The sequence below is a fragment of the Hydra viridissima genome, unplaced genomic scaffold (genome assembly GCF_058129835.1).
Source record: "Hydra viridissima isolate aposymbiotic clone 2 unplaced genomic scaffold, HvirCarnegie_v1 scaffold_6, whole genome shotgun sequence".
NCBI lineage: Eukaryota > Metazoa > Cnidaria > Hydrozoa > Anthoathecata > Hydridae > Hydra > Hydra viridissima.
In genome coordinates, this window is record NW_028324305.1 from 3,858,455 (window position 1) to 3,882,568 (window position 24,114).

Sequence of the window (24,114 nt, forward strand, 5' to 3'; positions counted from 1 at the left end):
TGTAGTCTTCAATTAGATTAATCAGAAGAAATTTTTCTTGGTGACTGAAAATTCGTCTTTTAGAATTCATTTTACAAACACTTACAAACAAAAGTAAGTTCACTTTACAAACAAAAGTAAGCTAAAAGTGATTAGTGGAAATGCATTTATAGTCTCTTACATGATAAGCAATTCCGATTATAAATATTTACGACGAAATTTAAATTTAATTTAAAAGGAAACAAAATAGACAGTAAACAAAAAATAGGCTGCAATAACATATTTATTTGTTATCTTTTCCTTTTTACAGCTTTAAAATTGTAAAAGTGTCATGATTAACTAAACTATTACCTGTAGTGAAATTGTGATTTATATTATCATATAGTTTACATATTGATCGTATACAAATTTCGTTGTGTGAATTTGTTTCAACAAAAGCTTTTTCCCGTAAAAAAAATCCGTTGCCGCTATTATTTGCTAAGTGCATAGGGGGACTATTTTAAAGGCCTGGTTTAATTGAAAACTCGTTAAACGTTTAAATCAAACTCGTGGTTTAATTTAGTAAATGTGACTCTTACATAACGCATTTTTTATTTTTAATTTAGAAAAGTTGTAATTTATCTCCAGATATTTGTAAATAGCGACTAGAAAACGTGCTGCCAAAATTAGGTTAAACTGACGCACAGTGAAGCGAAATGGTCAAAAAGCGGCCAAAACTTAAAATACTGTCCCCCCTCCAACCCTTTGAGAGGCGGGAAAGTATTTTAAACATAATTGTTTTCAAAACTTAAAATAAAATTTAGTTTTATCAATAGAATTCAAATTTCATAAAAAAATCTTTTGGCGTTCAGAAGTAATGACCACGTACAGTTTACAACCCCCTCATTGTGGGGGGAAAAATATTTTACACAGATTTTTATTTTTCATACTTATGCCCATAAATCCATTTCAGGCAATTTGGGGCAGCTGATTTTTTTTGTAGTTATCCATGATAACATCCCCTAGGATAAAAATGTCATTTCAGGGTGGAACTCTGCGGAACTTTTGAGATATATTGTTTTCAAAAACAATATTTATCGGAAAATTTATATTTTCACCTAATATTTTAATTACTCATTTAGCAAAAGCTATATTCAATATTTTAGGCTTTTTACTTTTGAAAAAGGTAAAAGAACGCTAAATAAAACTTAATGATAAAAAAAAAATAAAAAAATCATCTAAATGAGTAAAACTAAATAAAATTTAGAAAAGTATAAAAAGTTCTCGAATTTTAGCGAACTTTTTTTACCTTCTACCAGGTAGGAAAAAATGCTTCTCTGACTAGGATAGTAGACACGAGAGAACCAAAATATATATTTTTCTTATCATTTGATATTTTTTCTAATAAGTTGTAAAAAAAAATTAATGAAAATGGTGTATTAAAAAAATTCCACTTATGGCCACTTTTTGAGCTTTTCGCTTATTAGTGTGACGTATGTAAAATGACGCAATTTAATTGACGCCATGTGAAACTGGTGAATGACAACAAATCAAAGAAAAAATCATTTAAAATGTTTTAATCAAATTTATTCTAGTTATAATAAACTTGCGAAATGTCATACTAATAAACTTGCGAAATGTCATTTAGCTGCTAAGTTTGTTTATAGTCGGAATAACTCCGCCCTTTAATACTCCGCTGTTGCAGCTGCACATGTTACTCCCTTAAAAAAAAAAATATTACACCTAAATATGCTGAAAACTTTTTATCATTTGAATCACCAAAAAACCATCACAATCACAAGAAAATCTAAATCTTAAAAATAAACTTCTTACTGCAACGTGCACCAGAACCAGCTTCGCAGCAAAAGTAGTTTTCGTTGAGATAATGCAATTCTACAAAAAGAAATTGCGAAAAATTTTGCGCGAGCATAAGTGATCATTTCATGTCAGGGCGTGCAAATACAAGCCGAAAAACTTATTGTATACATGAACGAAAATCATAAAAAGTATGATGCAAATAATACAATTTATAAGTTTCATGTAATGTTAGCTGTCCAAACATTTTTTTAAATTCTCATTTTGTTTGAGACGCCTTCACCGACAAGTAAAAAGCATATAAATTTTAGTACGAGATTCGCACAACAAATTACATTATTAATAATCATCCTCACTTGAATATCCCTCAGGGCAGCAAGTAAAACCAGCAAATGCTGTTCCAACTGGCGTCTGATTAGTCCAATCCTGTCGTCCTATTAGTTCAGTTCCAGCAGGGCACTAAACATTTGATTTAACAAAAAGGTAAGATGGCACAAAAAAGAACTCTGCCAGCATGCAGCATTACATTATGCAAGCATCAACAGATCTATATTTTAATACAGCAATAGTTAAATTGACATTCCTAGGATCTCAAATCCCATTTTTTATCTCTGAATAAGCTTAATAACTTACAACAAATTCATACGATGGGGCAGCAACAACACTTGAAAGCAAAGCAGTCAGAATAACTACTTGGATCGAAATAACCTCCATGTTGATTGATCAAGTTTTTGGCTGTTTAAAGGATGGCTAAAAAAAAAAAAAAGTCTAAGTATTGAATATCATTCGACTTTTAATTCTAAAATGATCAAATCTTAGCATTTTTTAACTAGGAAACCTTAACAACGGCCATTTTTCGGAGCAGTAATGATGCAACATGGATGGATAACTTGCTAAGGATTCTTAAGTTAGTATACAATCATAAAAAGCAAAGTTTTTTTTTATTCTACGAACTTTAACGACATAGAAAAAAGAAACTGTTTGCTATTCCTTTTTTTTTTTTCTATTTTTTTACTTTTAAAACATTTCGATTAAGCATCGGCGGTTTTTTCATTGTAAACGAGTAATAACAAATAAAAGACAAATATCTGAAGCTTATTAAAATAGAACTCTGTAAGTGTTTAAAACACCAAAGTTTTTAGTGCGATAATTTTATTTTTATCAAAGTATGTTATTTTTAAAAACTAGGTTAACGGTTTTTATCGAATAGTAATTCTGCGCAATGTCTTGAAGGGTTGAAACAAAATGTAAGATATCGAAAAGTTTTTTTGAATCTTGCAACTTTGAAGGTGTAAATATAAAAACTATTCTAAAAGTCGATTTGTTTCAAATGACTGATACAGAAGTTTTTTACCAACCTACCTTTGACTTTTAATCTGTTGGTTTGGCACTCCTCTAATTTGATGTTGCGAAAACTCATTTATAAAACATTGGAGCCTGGATCCGAAAGGATTATTATAAATAACAAAAACTCACCTTTTATCAATGGATATTTTAATTAGTGTTGTAATCGAATTCGACTAAATCGACTTGAGTCGAAATTAATCCACTTTGAAAAATCGAATAGCCGATTTTATCGACTATGGGTCTCCTACTAATCGACTACAAGTCGATTTAGTTGGGCAATCATCCTAAAAACCTTATTTCAATTTTTTCACTTCATTTAACTTTATGAATCTCTAACATTGTTATGATGCTAGTAAAGAGACATCTTTGTAAGTAGTTTATCTTGTAAAGAACATTGAATCTAATTTGCTGTATCGCATTATCTTAACTCTTAGCTTACTGTATGCAGCACCACCATTAATGTTTCGTTTTTCTCATTATAGTAACCAGTTGATGCTTTTTAAAACGAAATGTTAAGTAATGTGTTATGGCACTCAGTTAAGGATGCGAAAAAGTTTTATAAATCTGCCACCCCAAAAAGAGTTTAGCCGCCCCATCTGCCCCCACCTGTCTACGCGACCGCTTTTTATTAAGTTATTTTGTTAATTTTTGGCTTTAATTGTTGTAAAAAATGATACAAAATGCCCATTCGTTTTTTTGTTTTGTTTTTTCTACTCTGTGACAATAATTTCCGTTTTGTTTTGTTTGTTTATTCGATTTTAATTCATCTAATAGATTAGATGAAATAAAATTGAACAAAGAAAATGCTCTTGATAAAACAACAGCAAGTGTTATTACAACAGCATTGCATGCCACCTAGCTTTTTTGTTTACTCTCGTAAAGTTCTATTCGTTTCACAGCATCTAAAAAATAAATTGTCAAGCAACGTTAAACTATATGATTACAATATTCAAATATTGTAATCATATACTTTAATGTTGCTTGACAATTTTTAGTCGAAATAATTGAATGAAGAATTTTGTTCAAATATTTCGACTATATCGACTTTTAGTCGACTTAGCCGATTTTAAAATTGTATTAGTCGATTTCGGTCGACTTTGAAAAATGCATTAATCGATTTAGTCGACAGTCGAATAATTTCAAAGTCGTAACACCACTAAATTTAATCCGGTCGTCAAAGGGGAGAGTGGGAACAAAGTGGGAATAACGAGGAGAGTGGGAATAAAGGGAAGAGTCACTTTTTTTTGTTTCAATCGCATGTGATAAAGACAAATTAAAGCGGTACAGAAAATGGTTTCAAAGTTTTGATTGGCTCAAAAATGAGTCGCTGTATTTACTGCGGCACTAATACTTCTAAAAATTTACATCTATTTTTTGTTTGTTTGTAACTAGTAATATGAATTAAACCTCAAAGAACGTCATAGATGTTGCATTAACTTCTCTATTGTTCGTTGAGATTTAATTTTCTGAAGTTAATTTAAAAAAGGGCTCTGTGCATTTCGTTTCACAGCTGGCTTAAATAATAGTTCTTTAATTTAAATGTCGCGTTTTAGTGACATCTTACTATTTGGAAAGCATGGCTTCATGCCAGATGGCTTTAACAGATAGTTGTTGAAAATCTTTTGTTTAAATCTTAACTTAATACGAAAGCATAATCTGCAGTTATTTGATATTTTTTCGGGATAAAATTTTCAATATCGAGATTAAAATTATATTAGGTAAGTTTTATTCTTTTGATTTTCTGACAAAAAAAAATTAAGGGATTTTAACTTACAAATCAAAGTATGCATCTATCAGTATTTTAATCTCAAACCATCAAAACTTTGCGTGATCATCTTAAGCCAGGAAAAGGAGGAAACCTGTAGAAATCATTTTACAGGATCCTTTTTCTGCCTTAAGATGATCACGCAAATCTTTTAATTTTACCACTACTTTTGTTTGAATGCTCAGAAAAGACCTTTATTTTTCATCGGACTTTGAGGCCGGCGCACAGTGACTCAGGATGATTAAAAAACGGCAAAAGCTCAATAAAATTTGATAAAAATTGTAAATAAACATTGTATTTGTGGAAATGATAGTTTTTTGGGTCAACGAATCCAAATTTGTAAAATAAACTATTTTTTACGCCACTTTTGACGCGTATATACGTGTTCGTTCGCTTTCACGCGCTCGTAAGGTTTGGCTGCACGCGTAAAAAATACTTTTGATTAAAATTTTAGAGTTTCTTAGCCAATGCACAACATTTTGGTTAGTTAATCTACTTGATATTTGCATGCTTCCGGGAGAATTGCCATCATTTATTTCAGCTGCAACTATTGGTATTGTTATACCATCTATATAAACACAGCTTTAGCAATATTATGGATCGCAGCTGAAATCAGAAAAAAAAAAAAATTTTAGGTTAGTATTTAATTTTTTCCAGAGATTAAAAATAGAGCATGATATTCAACACCTAATTCTTTTATTTTTTCTCCTTTGGTGCGCTCTCCAAGTACCACCCATTGTTCATGGGGTCTTCCAGAACCAAAGTGGCTTCTTTTATTGTCATAAGATTTTCTTAAAGCCATTTATGTTTTTTATCTATAAATGAAATATAATTTCTACCACATTGCATTAGTCTTTTCTTCACTTTTGAAATAAATGTAGCTAAAGTAGCCTTTCCAATATTTATGTTCTCTTTGCTAATTTCTTCAGCTTTATTTGATTTCGTTAAGTAAATCCTTCCATAATTCTAATATATCCACTCCTAATTCACTTACATTCTGGATAAGATCAAATCTTTTTATTGTTATTGTTTTTAAGAATCACCAAGTTAATAAAATCATTAATATATATCAGAAACATTTTGAGTACTTTATATAATTTTCACTTTAAACAGTTTAACATTTTATGTTATTATTTCTTTGACAATTATCAAATTAAGTCTCCCATAATGTTTAAGTAAATAATGTTACTTGTATATTACAGGAAATACTGAAGCTGTTAAGTAAAGCTATTTCAAATATGTTGTACTTATCGAATAATAAATCATTATTCAAAATTAACAATAGACGTTTTAACAAACTTTAAAGTTGCATGTGATGACAAAACTATGTTGCTTGAAACTATATTTGATATATTAAAACATGTTATACAAATAAAAAACTCAAATTCAAGAAATACGAAATCTCAATGAGTCCATAAAAAACTTGCTTTCCGCCATTTTCATTTGTTTTGATATGATAAACTACTGCTAAAAAATGGCGGAAAACATGGTTTTTATGGATTCACTGACTTTTGTATTTCTTGAGTAACTCCCTATACCGCAGGTAACCGCAGCAATCCCTTTATATTCTACAAGTAAAAGTGTTAGTTGTCTGAAAAAAATATAGATCTCCTCTGAACTCGGTGGCCCATTTATTTAGCTGATATAAAGTATGTATATGTTCTGCATTATTTTAGAAAATTCATCTAATTTGAACAAAAAAAAATCAGATTGCAATTTTTTTTTCAACATATTTGAAATATATAAAGTTAAAAGATTATCGTAAAGTTAAATAAAGACTTTTATTTAGATGAAAATGTCTCCATTTTTACAAAATAAAAACCTCTCGATTTTCAGATTTCTTTGAAAATGATATTTTTAACCTGTTTTAGCCTTAAGAAAAACATCATAAGTTTTATAAAAAAACTATTTTTACTTTTGAAGTAAATAATCATTGTAATTTATTATTACTGAAAAAAGGGTAATATATTTTCAAAAACGTTGTGAGGGGTTTATTGCCACTTTTGTTGTTGTTTTGAGTCACGTGTTTAATAATTAAATGATATAATATTTCTTAATCGGTTTAATTGTTTGTTTGTACTATGTAGCTGTAGTAAGGTTTAGGATTTAGAGAGGTATGGGTTTAGTATTATGTGTAAAAGAGCCGTCCTCAGTAAATTCTACAATACAATATAACTCAATAAACGCTCAATTAGTGTGTAATGGTTAGCACTCTTTTATTCATAACGTTTATAAACTACAAATAATACTCTCTTACTCGAATTGTAGTGTTCGATAGTGTTTTTATCAATTACTCTTCTTTCTGTTCTTCTTTTTTATACGAATGTCTTCATTGAAAGGTCATAAACCTCCGGTTATCCTTCTTTGATTAATATTTATTCTAACTCCTGTTTCATTTTTCCTTACTTCTTTTTCTCTTTTATTCACTCATAAAACTTCTTGTTTATTCAAATATGTTTCAATCACAAAAAATCTCTCTTTTTAAAATTCTTTTTCAAAAGTTTCTCAAAACTCTTTTTTATCTTCTCTGTAAAACTCCGTCTTCCTCCTTCCATTCGTCTTCCTTTTCTCTGTAAAAAGCTATTTTTTTTGAGCTTTTATAGTTTTTGGTTGTTTTCGGTTGCGATAACTGTTTAACATTTATTTAAAAGGCCGGTTAGTCTTAGGTACGTCTTTTATGATCGTTATTTTTTTCTTAACTCTGCCATCTGTCTTTTTTATAACTTTATGCAAATAAATCAACTATTTCATATGAAAGAATCATTGAGATCGTTGTTGTGAATGTTTGTACGTTTTACTCTACATCAGGAAATCAGAACAATTTACGAAAAAAAAGCACGGATTCTGCAATTTTAAGCCGGACGACTGTCGTGAAGAACAAACCTGTGAATAAATCCGGTCAAAATGAATTTCTATAAAATGTCAAATGCGCGTTTTTTAGCATTTATGATCAGAATAAGAAAATCAGCGCATTTCCTCACCAGACCTTTCTCAAAGAAGTTGGTAAAGCAGTGTTAACTTAATGAGTAAACTGTTTCTTTAAAAAAAAAAGGAAAAATCTCCAGTCAACTTTTTAGATTTCAGAGCCTTTGCGAGGGAGGCCGGGTAAAAAATCATCACATTAACATGAATCCCTCCTTCCACTTAGTTAGCACATGATGTAATTTATAGACGACCCTAAAGTCCAGAATTGGCAGTTTCGGCTAATAGATTTTTACACTAATTTAAAACACTCATAGACGTTTAGTTGAACTGTACTCAACAGAATGTGAAGAAAAGTTGAGTGTAGTAGAAAGATGGAATCGTACGGTAAAAAAGATATGTGGAAAAGTTTTACAGCAAAATTCATAAATAAAAGAACATGTTGGATGATCTAGCTACACAAAATAATAACGCTATACACTCTTCAATATTATATTCACAATTAGACGGACTGAAAATGTATTCACAATATATACAGCACAAAATTCAACCTCGATACTACTATAGAATGCCGGTTCTAGCGCATTGATACCCTTATATATGGGAGGTTTGAATGTTTTTTTCCAAGATGAAGAATTATAAAAATAATCTTGTTATTTCTATAATTCCAAGATGGCGTCTTTTGTTTTCTAAGTTGACTTACCTTTTATTCAAAAAAAGTTTCTTGTTATTAAGTTTTTAAAAGCTTTCTTAACGCAATGATTTAAAATTATTTTCTTATTTAAAAAATGTTTTTAGCGAGAACAAAGCATGCGTGTGAAGTGAAAGCGTTGTTTGATCTTTTGTTCAATAACATGAGGATGGTGTGTTTGCGAATAAGTAAAGAAGGAATTAGTGTGAGAACAAAAACAACGATGAATTTAATGTTTGAAGTGGATGTTTTTGCAGATCGGTTTGACGAGTACGTGTTTGATTTTGAGGAATCGTTGCATATGGGTGTAGAGAGTTATGTGAGCAAGGTTTTTAAAACGGTGAAAAGTGGTAGCGAGTTGACTTTGTCGATTTTGAATGCGGGAAGTTTGGAAATCGGCGTGAGATCTTTAGACCAATTTGCGTATAATATTAAGGTGCTTTCGGAAAGCGTTCAAAACGTGAATTTGAGTGAGCGTTATTCTTTTTGATCAAAGAGAAGAATTTTGACTTCTAGGTTTAGCGATATGTGTAAGATGATAAAGCCTACCTCGGAAATTAGAGTGGTTTTAGAGAAAGTAGCGTTGGTATTTTCAATGGAGACAAGCGGTGTTTTTTGGGAGAGTTTTAAGTTTGGAGAAGAAACAGAGGATGAGGTGAGGTTTGATTTGGTGCGTAAATCTGATCAGCTGTATCGAGTTTCAAAAATAGTTTCTTTTTCTAGCGTGTTGGATGTGTTTGTGGGAGAGACGTTAATGATTTTGTCTACAGGAGATATGGGAACGGTAAAAGTGTATTTTTTATAAAATGGCACCTAAGAAGGGAATGCTATTGAAGGGTGAATTTGGTCCGAGCAGTAGACCATAACCTGAGAGTTCGTCTTCTCCAGAACCAACACGCTCGTAGCCTTTTCCAGTTTTAATGAAGAGTCCATTACCTTGAGTATTTTTGGACCAAGGACTTAGATATAAGCCAGAGCCAGCAGTGGTTAATTTTATTCCTTTTCCGTTTTTGCTCAAGTAAACTATTCCGCGTCCAGCGATTTTGTCGATTAAGGTAGAACCGGCAGAGGCTCCAACACCTGAAAGCAGACCAGTGGCAAGAGCAGGGACGACTTTTGTGGCTATATTGCTTCCGAGCATACCGAGAAAAGGGAGTAGAGCTCCGATGAAACCTCCTTCTACTTTTGCGTTGTGCATGAGTTGTTTTTTGCTGAGTTTAAGAGTGACTCCTTTTCCATTGTCGTAGGCTTTTGCAATTTTGTTCAATTGGGTTTTAGTGACAGCGAGAACATGTTCGCCGTTTAAGTCTTGATGAGTGAGTTTTATGCTGACTTCGGTTTTGTTTTGAATGGCTTTTTTAATTTTGTCAGCTTGTCCTTGCGAGATGTTTAGTCTGATCTTTTGATACATTTTTAATAGAAAAGGAAAAAAAAATTTATCGATTGAAAGCGCTTCCGGAGAAAAGATCGTGTAGAGTTGAGGAGATTCTTTCTCTGATGTGGTATCTGACGATGATGTCTTCTCCTCTAAAATCGATAAAGTTTCCATTTTGGTCAACAATTTGTGTTTCCATTCTTGAAATTTTGCTAACAACGATAAGGAGGTATATCAAGTGAAAAGGTTTTTCAACAATTTTGGTGCCGGGTTCAACTTGTGGATAAAAGGAGTAAATATCGTTTGTTGATTTTCCGTCTAAATAGGAGGATCCTATAACGTCGTTGGTGACTCGGATCACTGCAGTTTCTTCAATTCTTACGATGTTTTCAGACTCGTAAGTGTCGATGACTTTTGTGATTTTATTAGGGTCAACAGGGTCTTCTTTTTTCTCAACGTAGGTGTATTCGTTTTTGTCGTATTCGAGGAGCGTTCCTATGCTGTTATTGACGTTGAAATCGACCAAGTATTTTGTCGTTGCTGTAGGCTTTCCAAAGGTTAATACGGCTTTTAACGAAGATTCGTTAGCTGTAATGGTGACTCCGTCTACTCTGTACAAGCTTCCTGTTTGTTTTTGCATTTCAGTTTGAAGGTATTCGTTGACCTGGTTAATTTTGTAGGATCCTTCTTGAATGTAAATGGTGAAGCTGTTTGATCCAGCGTTTGGGCTGTATCTTCCCCCGTTTTTTTCTGAAGACAAATCAATGACGGCAAATTTGCGAGGTTTAGACCAGCAACGTTTGCAAAATTTTTTGAATTATTCAATTGTTATGTCCATCGCAGCGTGATCTTGATAAATCTAGTTTATATTTTTATCGTCTTGAGGAAAGAGGCAAATAAAGTTGGCATTTTCTCTGATGGTTTGTCTAGGGAGCAAGAAATAGTTTTGAGCGAGGTAAAAGCAGTCGACGTTGGAGTGTCTTCCTCGGATGTAATATTTTTCGCATTTGTTTTGTTTCGTGAGTTGCAAGTCGTCAAAGATCATCAAATTGTTTTTGGTTGAATCGAGATCTTTAGGGTCGGGCACGTCTTCTTCACTTTCGAAGAATTGACATTCCATGTCTGTTTCTCCGTTCCATTCTTTAGAGATTTCTTCAATGACGGCTTCAGGACTGGAGTTTAACTTTTCAATTTTGCTTTGAATGTTAAATAATTCGAGAATGAGTTCTTTTGGCAGTTTCTTCTCAAAGGCTTTTTTGAGTATTTTGTATTCTGGTTGGAAAAGGGATTTGCCAAAGACTTGCAAGTGGTTGTAATCCAGCCATCCAGGTCTAAGCAGTAAATTGAGAAGCAAGGTTGTTTTTCCGCAACCGGATTTCCCAACGATGATTCCTCGAATGCTTCTTGGCAAAAGCTTGTTGTTGTATCTTTTGGTTTTGCCTATGTTCCATGACAAATCAATGACTTCCATTTTGTATAAGGAAAAATATTTTTGTTGTATTTAAAATGTACTGCGTTAAATGCAAAAGAGAAACTGAAACCATTCACTTGAAAAATGAGTTGACAAAAAATCATCGAAATATTCTCAAAGAACATGCGATTCTTGCGGAGCGACCAAATGCAAGTTTGTTTCTTCAGCGACAAAAGGAGGAGACTTGGTGGAATCGTTGAATAAATTAACTAGAAATATTAAGCTTCCGGGGCCAAAATTTGCAGGAGAAATGCACATTCCTGGGATGAACTTTGCAGGACCTGGCACAAGAACGGACTTAAGACTTACGTCAACCGGCATGTATCAACCTTGGAGTAAACCAGTGGATCGATCGGACAATGCAACGTACCACCACGATTTGGCTTATATGCATTCCAAAGACCCAGCCGTCAGGAAATTAGCAGATGAGATGCTGCTTGAAGAATTGGACTCCATTCCAAACCCCACTCAAAAAGAAAATAACGAAAGAAATATTATCAAGCCCATCATCAAAGCCAAAGTTAAATTTGGATTGGGAGTAAGCAAAAAAAAAAAATGCCTCTGAAATGGACGGATCAGCTTGCAGAGGAGCTTCATAAGCCGATCATTCGTCATTTTAAAAGAAGAAGGGTGATTGTGAACGACATTGATGAAATATGGCTGCAGATTTGGTCGACATGCAATCGTTTTCAAAATTTAACAACGGCGTAAAATATTTGCTCATGGTGATCGACGTGTTTTCAAAGTATGGATGTTTGAAGAAGTACCACAACCTGTTCTTATCTCTTATTTCTATACAATGAATTCTAAATTACATTGCGATAAAATGTCTTAAACTCTCCATCGCAGAGTACATTCTCACAGGATGGATCGTTCCAAAAAGCAAAAAAGCAAAGCAAAAAAACAAAACGGGTCTTGAAGTGGCTGAAGCGCTTAAAAAAATCTTCGCAGAAAGAAAATGTGCCAAATTGTGGGTGGATAAAGGAAAAGAATTTTACAACAGGGATGTGAAAGCGTTGGGTGTTCAATTGTATTCCACTGAAAACGAGGAAAAAAGCTGTGTCGTCGAGCGATGGAATAGAACGATGAAAGAGAGGATGTTTAAATATTTTTCAGCCAAAAACACCAATAAATACATTGACGTATTAGATAAGATGGTGAAAAATTACAACTGCACAAGATACTCTTCCATCAAAATGACTCCAGTGGAAGCCAGCGATGAAAAGAATAAAAATAAGGCCTGGATGAACCTGAATGGTAAACAGAGAGAAAGAAAAGATCCAAAATTCTTAATAGGCGACAAAGTGCGGATCACAAAAAAGAAGTCTCATTTTGAAAAGGGGTATACGCCAAGATGGACTGAAGAGGTTTTTACCGTGTCAAAAGCAGTATACGGATCCGCCTACGTATAAAATTGCTGATGCTCACGGTGAAGAAATTCAAGGCACTTTTTACGAGCAGGAGATGCAAAAGACGCATCAGAGCATATTCAGAATTGAAAAAATCGTTCGCAAAACCAAGAGCAGATCATTAGTCAAATGGTTGGGTTATCCAGACTCGTTTAATTCGTGGGTGGACAATAAAGAATTGATCAGTTTGCTTTCTAGCGACATTGGTCATTTCCTTTCCAAAAAAAATTTTCAGGTCCATTAAAAAATGAGCAAGATGATGGTTTTGTTTGAGCCCTTATAAATGAGTACCTTAAGACGGAAGATTACGAGGAGTCGTATTATTATTCACCTTATGAAGAAAAGTACCATTACAAGATTTACAGCTTTGAAAATGATTTGGATTTTACCATAATTCGTCGAAGGGATGCGATGCAATCGGAGTTAAAAATAAAATGCGGAAGGGTTTGTTTTGAAAAAAGCGACATGGTGTTAAAGGATGTGTTTGAATATTCTCGAAGAAAAATAAATAAAGTTAAGGAGCAGAATAAAGTTAAAGCGTTGAATTTTGAAGTGATCTAAAATTTGAAGAATTTCCACGGATCCAAAAAGGATCTAAAAAAATATCTTTCCCATTAAAAAAGATGAATTTTGTGACGATTGAAAATTTTGACGAGAGCAAATTATTGGCTGGGGAGATTTATTCTGCAACCAATCCCATTCAGTACCAAAAGATTCCGTTGTATTACGAATATGTAAATGGAAAAGGTCCTTTTATTTTAAGAACCCCTGTTTTGTTTTCTTTGGGTGTGTTTGAAAATCGCAGCGTGGAGACGAAAGAGCTGACGGGATATTCCATGTCCTTTGTTGCTTTTGATGAAAAAAAAGGCATGACAGCAGAAGAAGAAAAGTTTATAGAGGTGACTGAAAAAATATCAGAATTTCTTCGCGAGCAAGTCATCAAATTGGCACCGTTGTTGAAAAAAGGAGGTAGAACGAAAAAAATAATGACAGAGTATTAGTCCATTTTTAAAAACAAATCTGCGATGCCAAACGCGTCTCCCATTTTTTTCGGAAAGTTGTATACAAAAGAAAAGAGCATCACTTCCTTGTTCAGCAAAAAGGAGAACAAAAAGATAGTAAAAGCAGATCCATTGGGGTTTGTTCGTCAAAAGTGTTTTGCTGTTGCGTCTTTGAGAATTGAAGGTGTTTTTATTAGCTCTCAGATCGAGTTCATTCAAGTCAAGCTTCCAGAAGTGTTCATCACTAAAAAATGCTCCTTCTGTTCAAAGCATTATGAGCGATTTGGATTTGGGGGAGGTTGAATCTGACGAGGAGATTTGAAAAATAAAAATGAACTAAGTAAATTCTTTTTTCATATAAAAAAGATGACGATTGAAAATTTTTCAAAAAATATAAATCTTCCAGGAATGATTTTTGTAGGGGACAATCCGGTGGACCGAGTGGACAATGCAGAATACCTTCACGATTTGGCTTATCAAAAATTTAATAGCTATATTGATGCGCGAAATGTAGACGGACACACTCCGTTGCACTTGGCATCTCAAAACGGTCATAACGAAGTTGTAAAAATTTTAATTGAAAACGGAGCCGACGATGTCTAAGATTTGGAAGACTGATGAGGATTTTTAAATTTTACACGAATTTAAAAATGATTAACGTCGAAGGAGTAAATTTACCAAACGAGGCTTTGACCAACTTTCAATTGATAGAGGATGTTAAAAAGCTGAAAATAAGAAACTTTCGAGGTGTTTTTGAAAGAGACACATTGCCGAAAAAACCGGAAAGAAAAGAATGCGGCATCGTGAATACGGGAGACTCAGGCACGGGAGGGTTTCATTGGGTGTGTTGGTATAAAGAAAATGATAAGAAATGCAGTTTTGATTCTTACGGTTAGCCACCTCTTGTTGAATTGGTTCAATATTTGAAAAGCCCTGTTTATTATAACAGCGAAAGGATTCAGTTTGGTGATACCTCTTACTGTGGTCACTTGTATCTTTACGTCTTAAAAAAATTGGATGAAGGAGCCGATTTTCAGGATGTTATCAATACCTTGTGGTGAAAAATAAAATCTGAGGCATATCAAAAATGATTGACAAATTTGGTAGATCAGAATTGGGTCGTTATTTATACAACCCTTATTTAACCTCTCTTTCAAGCGATCTGTATGTTAGGACAGATGGAAACAGCACCATCACTGCAGATTTGGATTTCAACTCTAACAAAATCATCAACCTAGCAGAACCGACAGATTCGCACGATGCCGCCACCAAAAATTACGTGGACACGCATTCGTCAGGTGGTAGCACAATTGGGGACTTGGATTTAAATTTTCACAAAGCGATCAATTTGAACGAACCGACCAATCTTCACGACGCTGCCACGAAAAATTACGTTGACGTCAGCTAAAGCATGAATGTTAAAGTGGACGGATCGAGCACCATCACGGGAAGCTTGGATTTAAATTCCCACAAATTGATCAATATGGCAGATCCAACCACTCTTCATGACGCAGCGACAAAAGGGTACGTGGACACTAAAGCAGCATACAACAATATTTTGTACACAAACGTCAACATGACGTCGCATAAATTGACCAATTTGGCAGAGCCCACTTTGTCCACGGATTCAGCCACAAAAAATTATGTGGATACGCATGCGGGTGGAACTACTGTGGGAACGGCAGACTTGGATTTAAATTCCCATAAATTGATCAATGTGGCGGATCCGACAAGCGCACAAGACGGAGCGACAAAAATTTACGCAGACACTTTATCACAAAAATCAAACTTTTTAGGGTATGTTCTAAACTCAAGCTTTTCATCTTTGGGACTGAAATCTCAAACTGTTGCAGGATCAACCACCGCACCTGTTTTCAGCTACGTCAACGGTCCTGGCGTTCTAAGAAGATTATGGTTGGCTCTTTACGGAACAGGAACAGGAGTTCCAGGAATGGTTTTCCTTCAAATATTGGCTGACGGAGAGCTTGTTGTCGGAAACAGTTCAACAACCACGGAAGGAATAGGAATAAACACCACTGCTCTTGCTTGCGACTTGCTTTTTTCCCCTCTCGGCGGTCCATTTTACACCAACTCTTTGCAAGGATGCAACGTGTACAACACTACCTCGCTGGGAGGATATTTCACGCTCGACTTGCCTTTTGCAACAAACCTAACCATCAAATTGGTCAATAATAATGCTGCTTCCGTCACTTACTGGATTCAACCTTTCATTTCCACATTCACCACCATCCCTCCTTTCCTTTCCTCCGTTACATTGTACTCGGCGACGTTCAGGTACCTCAACACCACTTACGGAAACGAATATGTGCTTCTGAACACCAATGGAAAAGGAAATGGAGTTTTTCTAAAATACATCCGGATGCACATCATCGGCGCTTCTGGAAACTTTTGGGAGTCTAGAGTCCGAATGTACAACGGATATGCATCTCCTGGAAACGTCATTAGCCCTTGGACATCTTACAGTGCAAACAATTACAACACTTTCCCTGGTTATGACGGAAACAGCACATGCTTCTTTTCCTCGTCTGGATTAGAAGATTTTTATTTGTCCTCGTGGAACGGATCAAAAGTTTCTTCGTTCAACAACAAATCGACGGGGCTGTTGTACCAATCCAACGTTTCCATTGCATCCACCACCACCATTTCGTTTTACAGAAATTTCGCAGAGTCTGATTCCATGCCCGGCGTCTCAGCTGGAAGAAGACTCGTCGTCACTCTCAACTCCGGCTTTTAGAATTTGTGATAAACTTTTGCTAATAATGAGCACTAAAGACTTGAAAGTAAAAAAAGAAGACGAAGAGGAGGACATCGCCAAAGAAAGAAGAGAAAGATTGAGAAAAAAGTTTCCTTTACTGCTAAAAAGATGAGAAGAATCGTTTATTATGACGGGAAGAAGTTGAAAGGGACAGTTTATTTTAATGAAAATTTGAATCATCCTCCAAGACGACTTTGTCGGCATTCCAAATACGAAATATTTGCTCAAAGAGACATTAAGCTGAATCGTTCATCAAAGCCAACGATTATTTTTATGTTTGGAATTAAAGTGGATAGCGGGATGGCTTTGGTGAATATGAGGCATGAGCTAAATTTAAAGCTGAATTATTTCAGTCACTTTTTGCTTTTTTCTGAATTGGTGGATAACGTCGTCATGGAAATTTACAACAGAAGCGACAAGGACGTTGTGATAAAAAAAGGAGAAAGTCTTTGCCTCGTTAATTTCTTTTAGCCACCATAAAAAGAAATTTTTTATTTTTCCTTAATAAAAAAATGGATCAAGAGAGTTATAAAAAATTATATCCGGTTATTCCTTCTGCTCCTGCGGACGAAGGAGGACACATTTACCGTCTTCAAAAAATAAGCGAAATCCAAAAAGAGATTGACAACAAGAGGAGAAAGAGAGTTCATCTCAGCAAAAAGTACCATCGCGTTTTTAGAGTCATTTTGAATGTGGACAATACGATGCAAGGGTTGTGCATTGCTTTGGGTGCGACTGGAATTGGTCTTTTGTCAACGATTATTGCTAGTCCAGCAGCGATTGCGTGTGAAGGCGTGGCTATTGGAATGGGTTTTTTATCGATTATTGGAGGTCAAGTGAACAAAAGAATGGCTTTGAAAGTGGAAAAGCATGAAAAAATAAAAGTGTTGGCCGAGTCAAAATTGAACACGATCAGCGAGCACATTTCCAAAGCGTTGATGGATAATAAAATAAGCAATTCAGAGTTTCAATTGATTCTTGGTGAGCTTCAAAAATTTAAAGACTTGGTGGAAGAGATACGAAACAAAACTAAAATTGGAATGGATGAATTTGCTAAAGAGTCGCTGATTCAAAAAGGTCGAGAAGAAGCGATTCAAGCGTTCAACAATTTGTTTAAAAAAGGGATCTGAAAAATAATTTCTATCGTATTTTAAAAACCATGTCTTTTTTTAAAATACAAGACCCGAACAAAAGAGATGAAATTGTGAGAGAAATTAATGACAGAAGAAAGAGGATTTATCAGAACAGCATCAACGACAACATTTTAGATGCTGATTTTCAGACGGATGTGGGCAAGCTGTTTAAGCCGATCATCCAAAGCAACGAAAAGGTGCTCAATAAGATAAAATCCGAGGTTAAAAACGAGTTTAAATCTAAGCAGGATAGCATCAAGCCTAAGGCTTTTTTAGAATCAACAGGATCTATTTTTCCTGAGGATGATCAATTCGTAAAAAGTTTGTTTGATCTGGACACAAGAGCAAAATTTAAAAGAAGTTTTAAGAACAAGTTTGAATTGAGCAAAAGCGAAGGTCAATATACGATTGGAAAAATGGAAGCGATGTTTGAAGGCAACGATATGATTGTTGGAGGTGAAAAGTATGAAGGAACAAAAGGTCTTTGGGAGCTCATGACCAATCCTAACATTTCAAAGGACGTGACAGCAGAAGATGTAGCTAATTACTCAAAAATTTTAGTAGAGAGTGAAGCTGTAAAGTCAAATGCGAGATATAACAAACCAAGAGCTGCAGAGATTGAAAAATACAATCAATTCATCATCCCTATTGAAAATGAGCTTAATTCTTACAAGAGCTCTTTAGTGGCTGAAGATACTGGTAAAGAAGATCCTATTTCAGTTCCTACTAGTTATGATCTTCAAAGGCTTGATCAAATGCATGCTGAAGAAGAAAAGAGGAGAAGAAAGAAACAGTTAAAAAAGGATTACCGTGAAGGCATGGCACGTATTGAAGAAGAGAAAGATAAGATGGGGATTGAAAAATATAATGAGTATAAGGATCGCATGAAAAAAGCTTATGACAGGAGAAAGAAAGGATTAGGAGTGATCGTTCTTCCTAGCGATCCGAATGCGTTGGTGGAAAAGTTTGAATTGAGTGTGGCTGCTTGTCGTGCTGGCAATACGGGATCTAGAAATGAAGCTGTGAGCATTTGCGATGAGCTGTTGAGGCAAAAAGTGATTAGCAAAAACCAGTACAAATCATTGATGAAGGTCATCGAGGTGAAATAATTTTTTTCGTGTATTTAAAAATGATCATTTACAGAAACAGGTATGTTAAGAAACACGTTTTTGGAGGAAGTGGAATCATGGACACGTTTCGAAATTTTTTAAAAAGAGCAGCAGCGTCTAGCGCATCGAGAGCAGCGTCTACTTTGGCTAGTAAAGTTGCAAAAAGCGAGTTGGGAAGAGAAGCGATTACAGCTGCAAAATCTGCTGGTAGAGAATTGGCTTCTTCGGCGATTGTGACTGCTAAAGATGTGGCTATTGATCAAGGTAAAAAGGCTCTAGAAAAGGTGTATGTCAAGACAGGAACTCCTAAAAATGTTCCAAAAGTTGTTGCTCCGCTTACTCAAAAAAGCAAAGACATTATTTCAGGAATGGTCAGCAGCGATTATTCTTCTCTTGGAGGGTCTCTGTCCAAGAAAAACGCCATTCGGATCCAAGACCTGGTGAAGATGGGAAGAGGACTTAAAATTGTCTGAAAATCACTTGCGCTTTCGCAAAAGTGGCATGAGGAAATTTTTTTTCTTTGGTATAGAAAAATGGCAAATTCCGATGTTTTAGACATTACAGAAGAAATTATTGTTGATGAAGCAATTGAGAGACATGAATTTCAAGAATATGAACCGGTCAGCACCAATTTAAACACGCCCGGGGAGATAAGAATCAACATTGAGCAACAAGATTTATTCACGCAACCATGCGAGTCGTACCTTTTGGTCGAAGGAAGGCTGACAAAAGCAGAAGGAACCTCCTATGCTAATGCGGATGTGGTTTCTCTTGCAAACAACGGCATCATGCACCTTTTCAGTCAGATTTCTTATCAATTGTCGAATCAAAAGATGGAAACCGTATACAGTCCAGGTCAAGCTAGCACCATGCTGGGTTTCCTAAAATATCCGGTGGAGTTTCAAGTGGGGGAAGGAATGAATCAGCTGTGGCAAAGAGATACCACTGCTCTTGCCGATTTTGCAAACAACAGCGGTTTTAATCAAAGGCAAGATTACATCATTAAAATGCCTGCTGATAAAGGCACATTTTCATTTTGCGTTCCTTTGAGTCACATTTTTGGATTTTGCGAAGATTACGAAAAAGTTCTTTACGGGTTCAAGCACACCGTGACCCTTGTGAGAAAAAGTGACGTTGACGCGATTTTTAAGAGCGCTGAAACAGCCGCAGGAAAAGTGACCTTGAGCAAACTGTCTTTGTTCATGCCTCATGTTACCCCCTCTGTTATGGCCAAAAACAGCCTTTACAAACTGATTGAGGCAAAAGTGGACGTGCCGTTAACGTTCAGATCTCGACAATGCGACACCATTGCCGTGCCCGTGTCCAATACGTTCAGTTGGAGGTTAAGCACCAGATCTGCCAGTGAACGACCGAGGTTCATCATTGTTGGATTTCAAACCAACAAAGACGGAAGTCAAGATTTAAACCCTTCCGTTTTCGATCACTGCAATTTGAAAAACATGTACGTCACCTTAAACAGTGAAAGGTATCCTGCCGTCGATTACGACTTGGATTTTAATAACAATAAATTTTCGAGGATTTAACGCGCTAAAGTCGTGGTAAAGTCTTGCTAAGTCAATGCATGCTTAAAAAAGTATAATTATGTACTTCAGGGAGCCGGGTTCATTGAACCTCCGATTGCTACGTCAAAATGTATTTTTTTCAACGAGCTTTCCTCGTAATATTAGCAAAACTTAGCAGTTGATCTAATTTACATAAAGTGATAAAATATATCAGCAATATAGAATACATGTGCTGACAATACGCTAGGATTTTTTTAAAATAAATTGAAAACCACTTTCACAAATTTTATCGTTAATTTGACAATAATACTCCTATCCTAATTTCCACGCTTTATTCCCTCATTTTACCCGTTGTTAGTTTCAGCATTCTGTATTTCCGCATTTTATCCGTGACCGTTATAGTACTATAAAACAGGAATCTGTTTTATGGCTTCGGTATTTAGATGTATACGGATATATTATATGGATACGGTTATTATCCATCCATCGCTGAATATTTTTCTTAATTCTCGTTAAATTGGCTCAAGTTTTTTTTATTATTAATATTAGTATTATTAAGGTGCTCTAAGAAGTCCTAATGCTCTTTTCACAGACCACCGCCCCATATAGAATAGCATTTAATAGATTAGCTCTCAATTTCCAACCTCACTGAATAAGTTTTTGTGCCAGGCCGGGAAGCGAACCCAAGGCTTTGCGGTTGAAGTCCAAGTGCTTGACCTCTACGCAATGGTTGCCTACTACGCTACGGTTCATTGCTAAAATTCAGTTCAGAAAGTTTGAACCAATTGTAATATTTTTTTTTGTTAGTAACTCACCTAAATTTTTCTATATGTCCAAAAGTTTCGAATTACCTTTAGCTCTACTTTGCTAGGAATAGGCCTAAACATTTCTACTGCGCCCGAATATAAGGACGTATCTTAAACATTTTCTGTTTGTAATATGTCTACACCTTCCTACCGCGTCCGAAAGTTTGGACGTATCTTTAATTTTTTTTGTTAGGAATACGTCTAAATATTTCTACCGCGACCGAATGTTTGGACGTATCTTTAACTTTTTTTGTAAGGAATACGTCTAATCCTTCCTACTGCATCCGAAAATTTGGACGTATCTCTAACTTTTTTCATTAAAGATACGTCTAGACGTACCCGTAGCCACTGCGAAGTTTTAAATGCTATGTAAAATTATCTTATCTTATGGTAAAAATATTTTTCCTAACTAATTGGTTTGAAAGAAAGTAATTTGAATTATTTTCTTTGAATAGTCGAGAATGTACTACTCTCAACTGAATTATACAAATCTTGAGTTAATATATTACATTATTTTATATTATTTTTTAAACTCTTTACATGTCTAAAAGTAAAAAAAAGTCATTTTAGATGAATATATGAAATATGGTTTTACCTACATGCTAAAACAAACCATTTGCTACCCACAGTGTATTACTTGTTATAAAGTACTAGGAAATGACTCTATGAAACCCAAAAAGCTTGCTATTCACTTGAATAAGTGCCATCCTGATCTTCGAACAAAACATTCTGAATTTTTCAAAAGAAAATTTGAATCACTGAAGAGATGTAAGTTGGATAAAACTGGGATTATTCACAAAACTCAACAGAATATAGTAGAAGCATCTTATAAGGTTTAATATATAATAGCACAGAAGAAAAAAGCTCACACATTGACTGAAGAAGTTATACTTCCATGTACAAAAGAAATCGTTAGATTATTATTTGGAGAAGAAGCTGTAAAGAAGATAGATAATATATCTTTATTATATAATACAGTCAAATTAAGGCTAACTGACATTTCATCAAATATTAAAGAAAATGTTATTAATGAAATTAAATAATCACCATATTTTTCTATTCAGTTGGATGAGTCCACAGATGTAAGTTCAATGGCACAATTAATTGTATTTTGTAGGTATATTCACAATAATAAATTCAAAGAAGAATTTTTGTTCTCTTCTTTCCTTGAAACAACAAAAGCAGCTGATATTATGGAAATTATGAAACAGTTTTTCAATGACAATCAATTACAATGGAAATATTTGTTAGGAATTACTACTGATGGAGCTCCTGCCATGATAGGTTGTAAGTCTGGATTGCAGACTAGGGTAAAAGAGATTGCTCCAAATGTAGTTGGTGTACACTGTTTTATTCAAGTTGACTTTTTTTACAACAATTTAGAGAGCCTGTACACTCGTTTCCATTTCGAACCACACAACCTTTGGAATGTGGATTAGAAACGAAGTGGTAGTTTTTATATCAAATGAAAAGTGGACTGGTAGAATATTTTGAATTTGACAATTTTGAAATAACAACTGCTTATCTTGTGGACATTGTGGGTCATTTTAACAATTTAAATTTGCAACTTCAAGGCAAAAATGCTAATGTCATTACATACTTGGATAAACTGAAGGCATTCATTGAAAAGCTCAAACTGTATAAGACTAGAATTAATAATGGAAACTTGATGTTTCAAAATTTAAATAGCGTAATTGGAAATAACATGCTTCCCGAAGTTATTAAGATAGAAGTACTTTGTCAGCTAGATAATTTGATTAATGAATTTGGTAACTATTTTCCAGATGTGAACCTTTTGAGTAGTGAAGTAATTATATCACCATTTTCCTGTGATGTGAAAAATGTGAATGAGGAAGCACAAGAAGAATTTATAGAGTTAAAGAATGATACCACTGCTAAGGATCACTTCAAAATAACACCATTAAATAACTTCTGGTTGAAAATGAGGAATTCATATCCATCGTGTTCAACAATTGCACTTTAAGCCCTTATTCCTTTTTCAACATCATATTTGTGCGAAGCAGGGTTTTCAGCCATGTTATCTGTAAAAACCAAAAAAAGAAATAGACTTGAAATTGATGCAGTTATTAGATGTGCTCTATCAAAAACTAAACCGAGTTTTCAGATATTAATTGCTGATAAGCAGTGCCAGAATTCACATTGACCAGTTTTTGTATCATATATTAACTAAGATAAAATATTTTTGGGTCATAGATAGTCTATTCAATTAAAAAATACCTTGAATAAAATATTGTCCTGATGAATAAAAATTACAGTATTAAAATGTTTGCCTTGTAATAGTTTTTAAAAGCAAAAGGGTCCATGGAGATTTTATGATATATAATTTGGGGAATAAATAAGAAAAGGTTGGGAACCACTGGTTTAAAACGTTACATAATTTAGATTTTAAAATCGAATTTTTAGTTCGAACTAAAAATTCGATTTTAAAATCTTGAACCGTGGGCCGAATCTCATAATCGCCGAATCTCATACTAACTATAGTTATTATTTGAACACGTTCTATGGTAGTTAGCCACTCCTTATCAATGATATATTATATATACTAGTCTAACTTGCGGGATTTTATTGGACGAAAAGTGAGGTAAGCAAAAGAAAGTATCACTCAGAATGCGATCAAAGTCCGCACTCAAATTATACAAATTATGCGCAAGCTGTTGTTTTAAAATTATGCGAATTGTTGAATACCAATAAATAGGCACGGGGACACAGGAAACCCTCAATAAAAATTTTTTTTTTATTGTGACTAACGTTAGTCACATTATTTTTTGAATTGGATAATAAATAACTAGTTTCCAGCTGAATAATTTTAAATATTGCCGCCTCTAAGTGTGCTAATCAATCCAGTACTACTGCAAGTTACTTTAGGATTAAAGAGGCGATTCAACTGGGCAATCAAGCACTTGAAAAAGACTCCGCTTTGTGAAATTGATGTCGGAAATGACCCTGCTGTTGTACGACTGTAGTTTACCCATTCGTCCTGTCCATAAAAACG

General features: G+C 34.4%; 4 protein-coding genes across 4 annotated transcripts; 3 read left to right on the plus strand and 1 right to left on the minus strand.

Annotated features, from left to right (window-relative positions):
* Positions 1-1,530: 1,530 nt before the first annotated feature.
* Positions 1,531-3,205, minus strand: LOC149886693 (uncharacterized). Its single transcript, XM_090091123.1, has 5 exons — positions 3,136-3,205; positions 2,407-2,523; positions 2,130-2,232; positions 1,792-1,851; positions 1,531-1,679 (listed from the first exon to the last, which is right to left on the minus strand). The coding sequence occupies exons 2-5, from the start codon at positions 2,485-2,487 to the stop codon at positions 1,603-1,605; spliced, it is 321 nt and encodes a 106-aa protein (XP_089947249.1). The 5' UTR covers positions 2,488-2,523; positions 3,136-3,205; the 3' UTR covers positions 1,531-1,602.
* Positions 3,206-19,305: 16,100 nt separating this feature from the next.
* Positions 19,306-20,316, plus strand: LOC149886694 (uncharacterized). The gene has a single exon (XM_090091411.1). It carries the CDS (start codon positions 19,306-19,308, stop codon positions 20,314-20,316), a length of 1,011 nt encoding a protein of 336 aa, XP_089947537.1.
* A 1,363-nt stretch (positions 20,317-21,679) lies between these two features.
* Positions 21,680-22,540, plus strand: LOC149886695 (zinc finger BED domain-containing protein 5-like). Its single transcript, XM_090091412.1, has 3 exons — positions 21,680-21,869; positions 21,951-22,123; positions 22,166-22,540. The coding sequence occupies exons 1-3, from the start codon at positions 21,680-21,682 to the stop codon at positions 22,538-22,540; spliced, it is 738 nt and encodes a 245-aa protein (XP_089947538.1).
* Positions 22,541-22,566: 26 nt separating this feature from the next.
* LOC149886696 (protein ZBED8L-like) lies at positions 22,567-23,085 on the plus strand. Its single transcript, XM_090091413.1, has one exon. It carries the CDS (start codon positions 22,567-22,569, stop codon positions 23,083-23,085), a length of 519 nt encoding a protein of 172 aa, XP_089947539.1.
* The last annotated feature ends 1,029 nt before the right edge of the window (positions 23,086-24,114 follow it).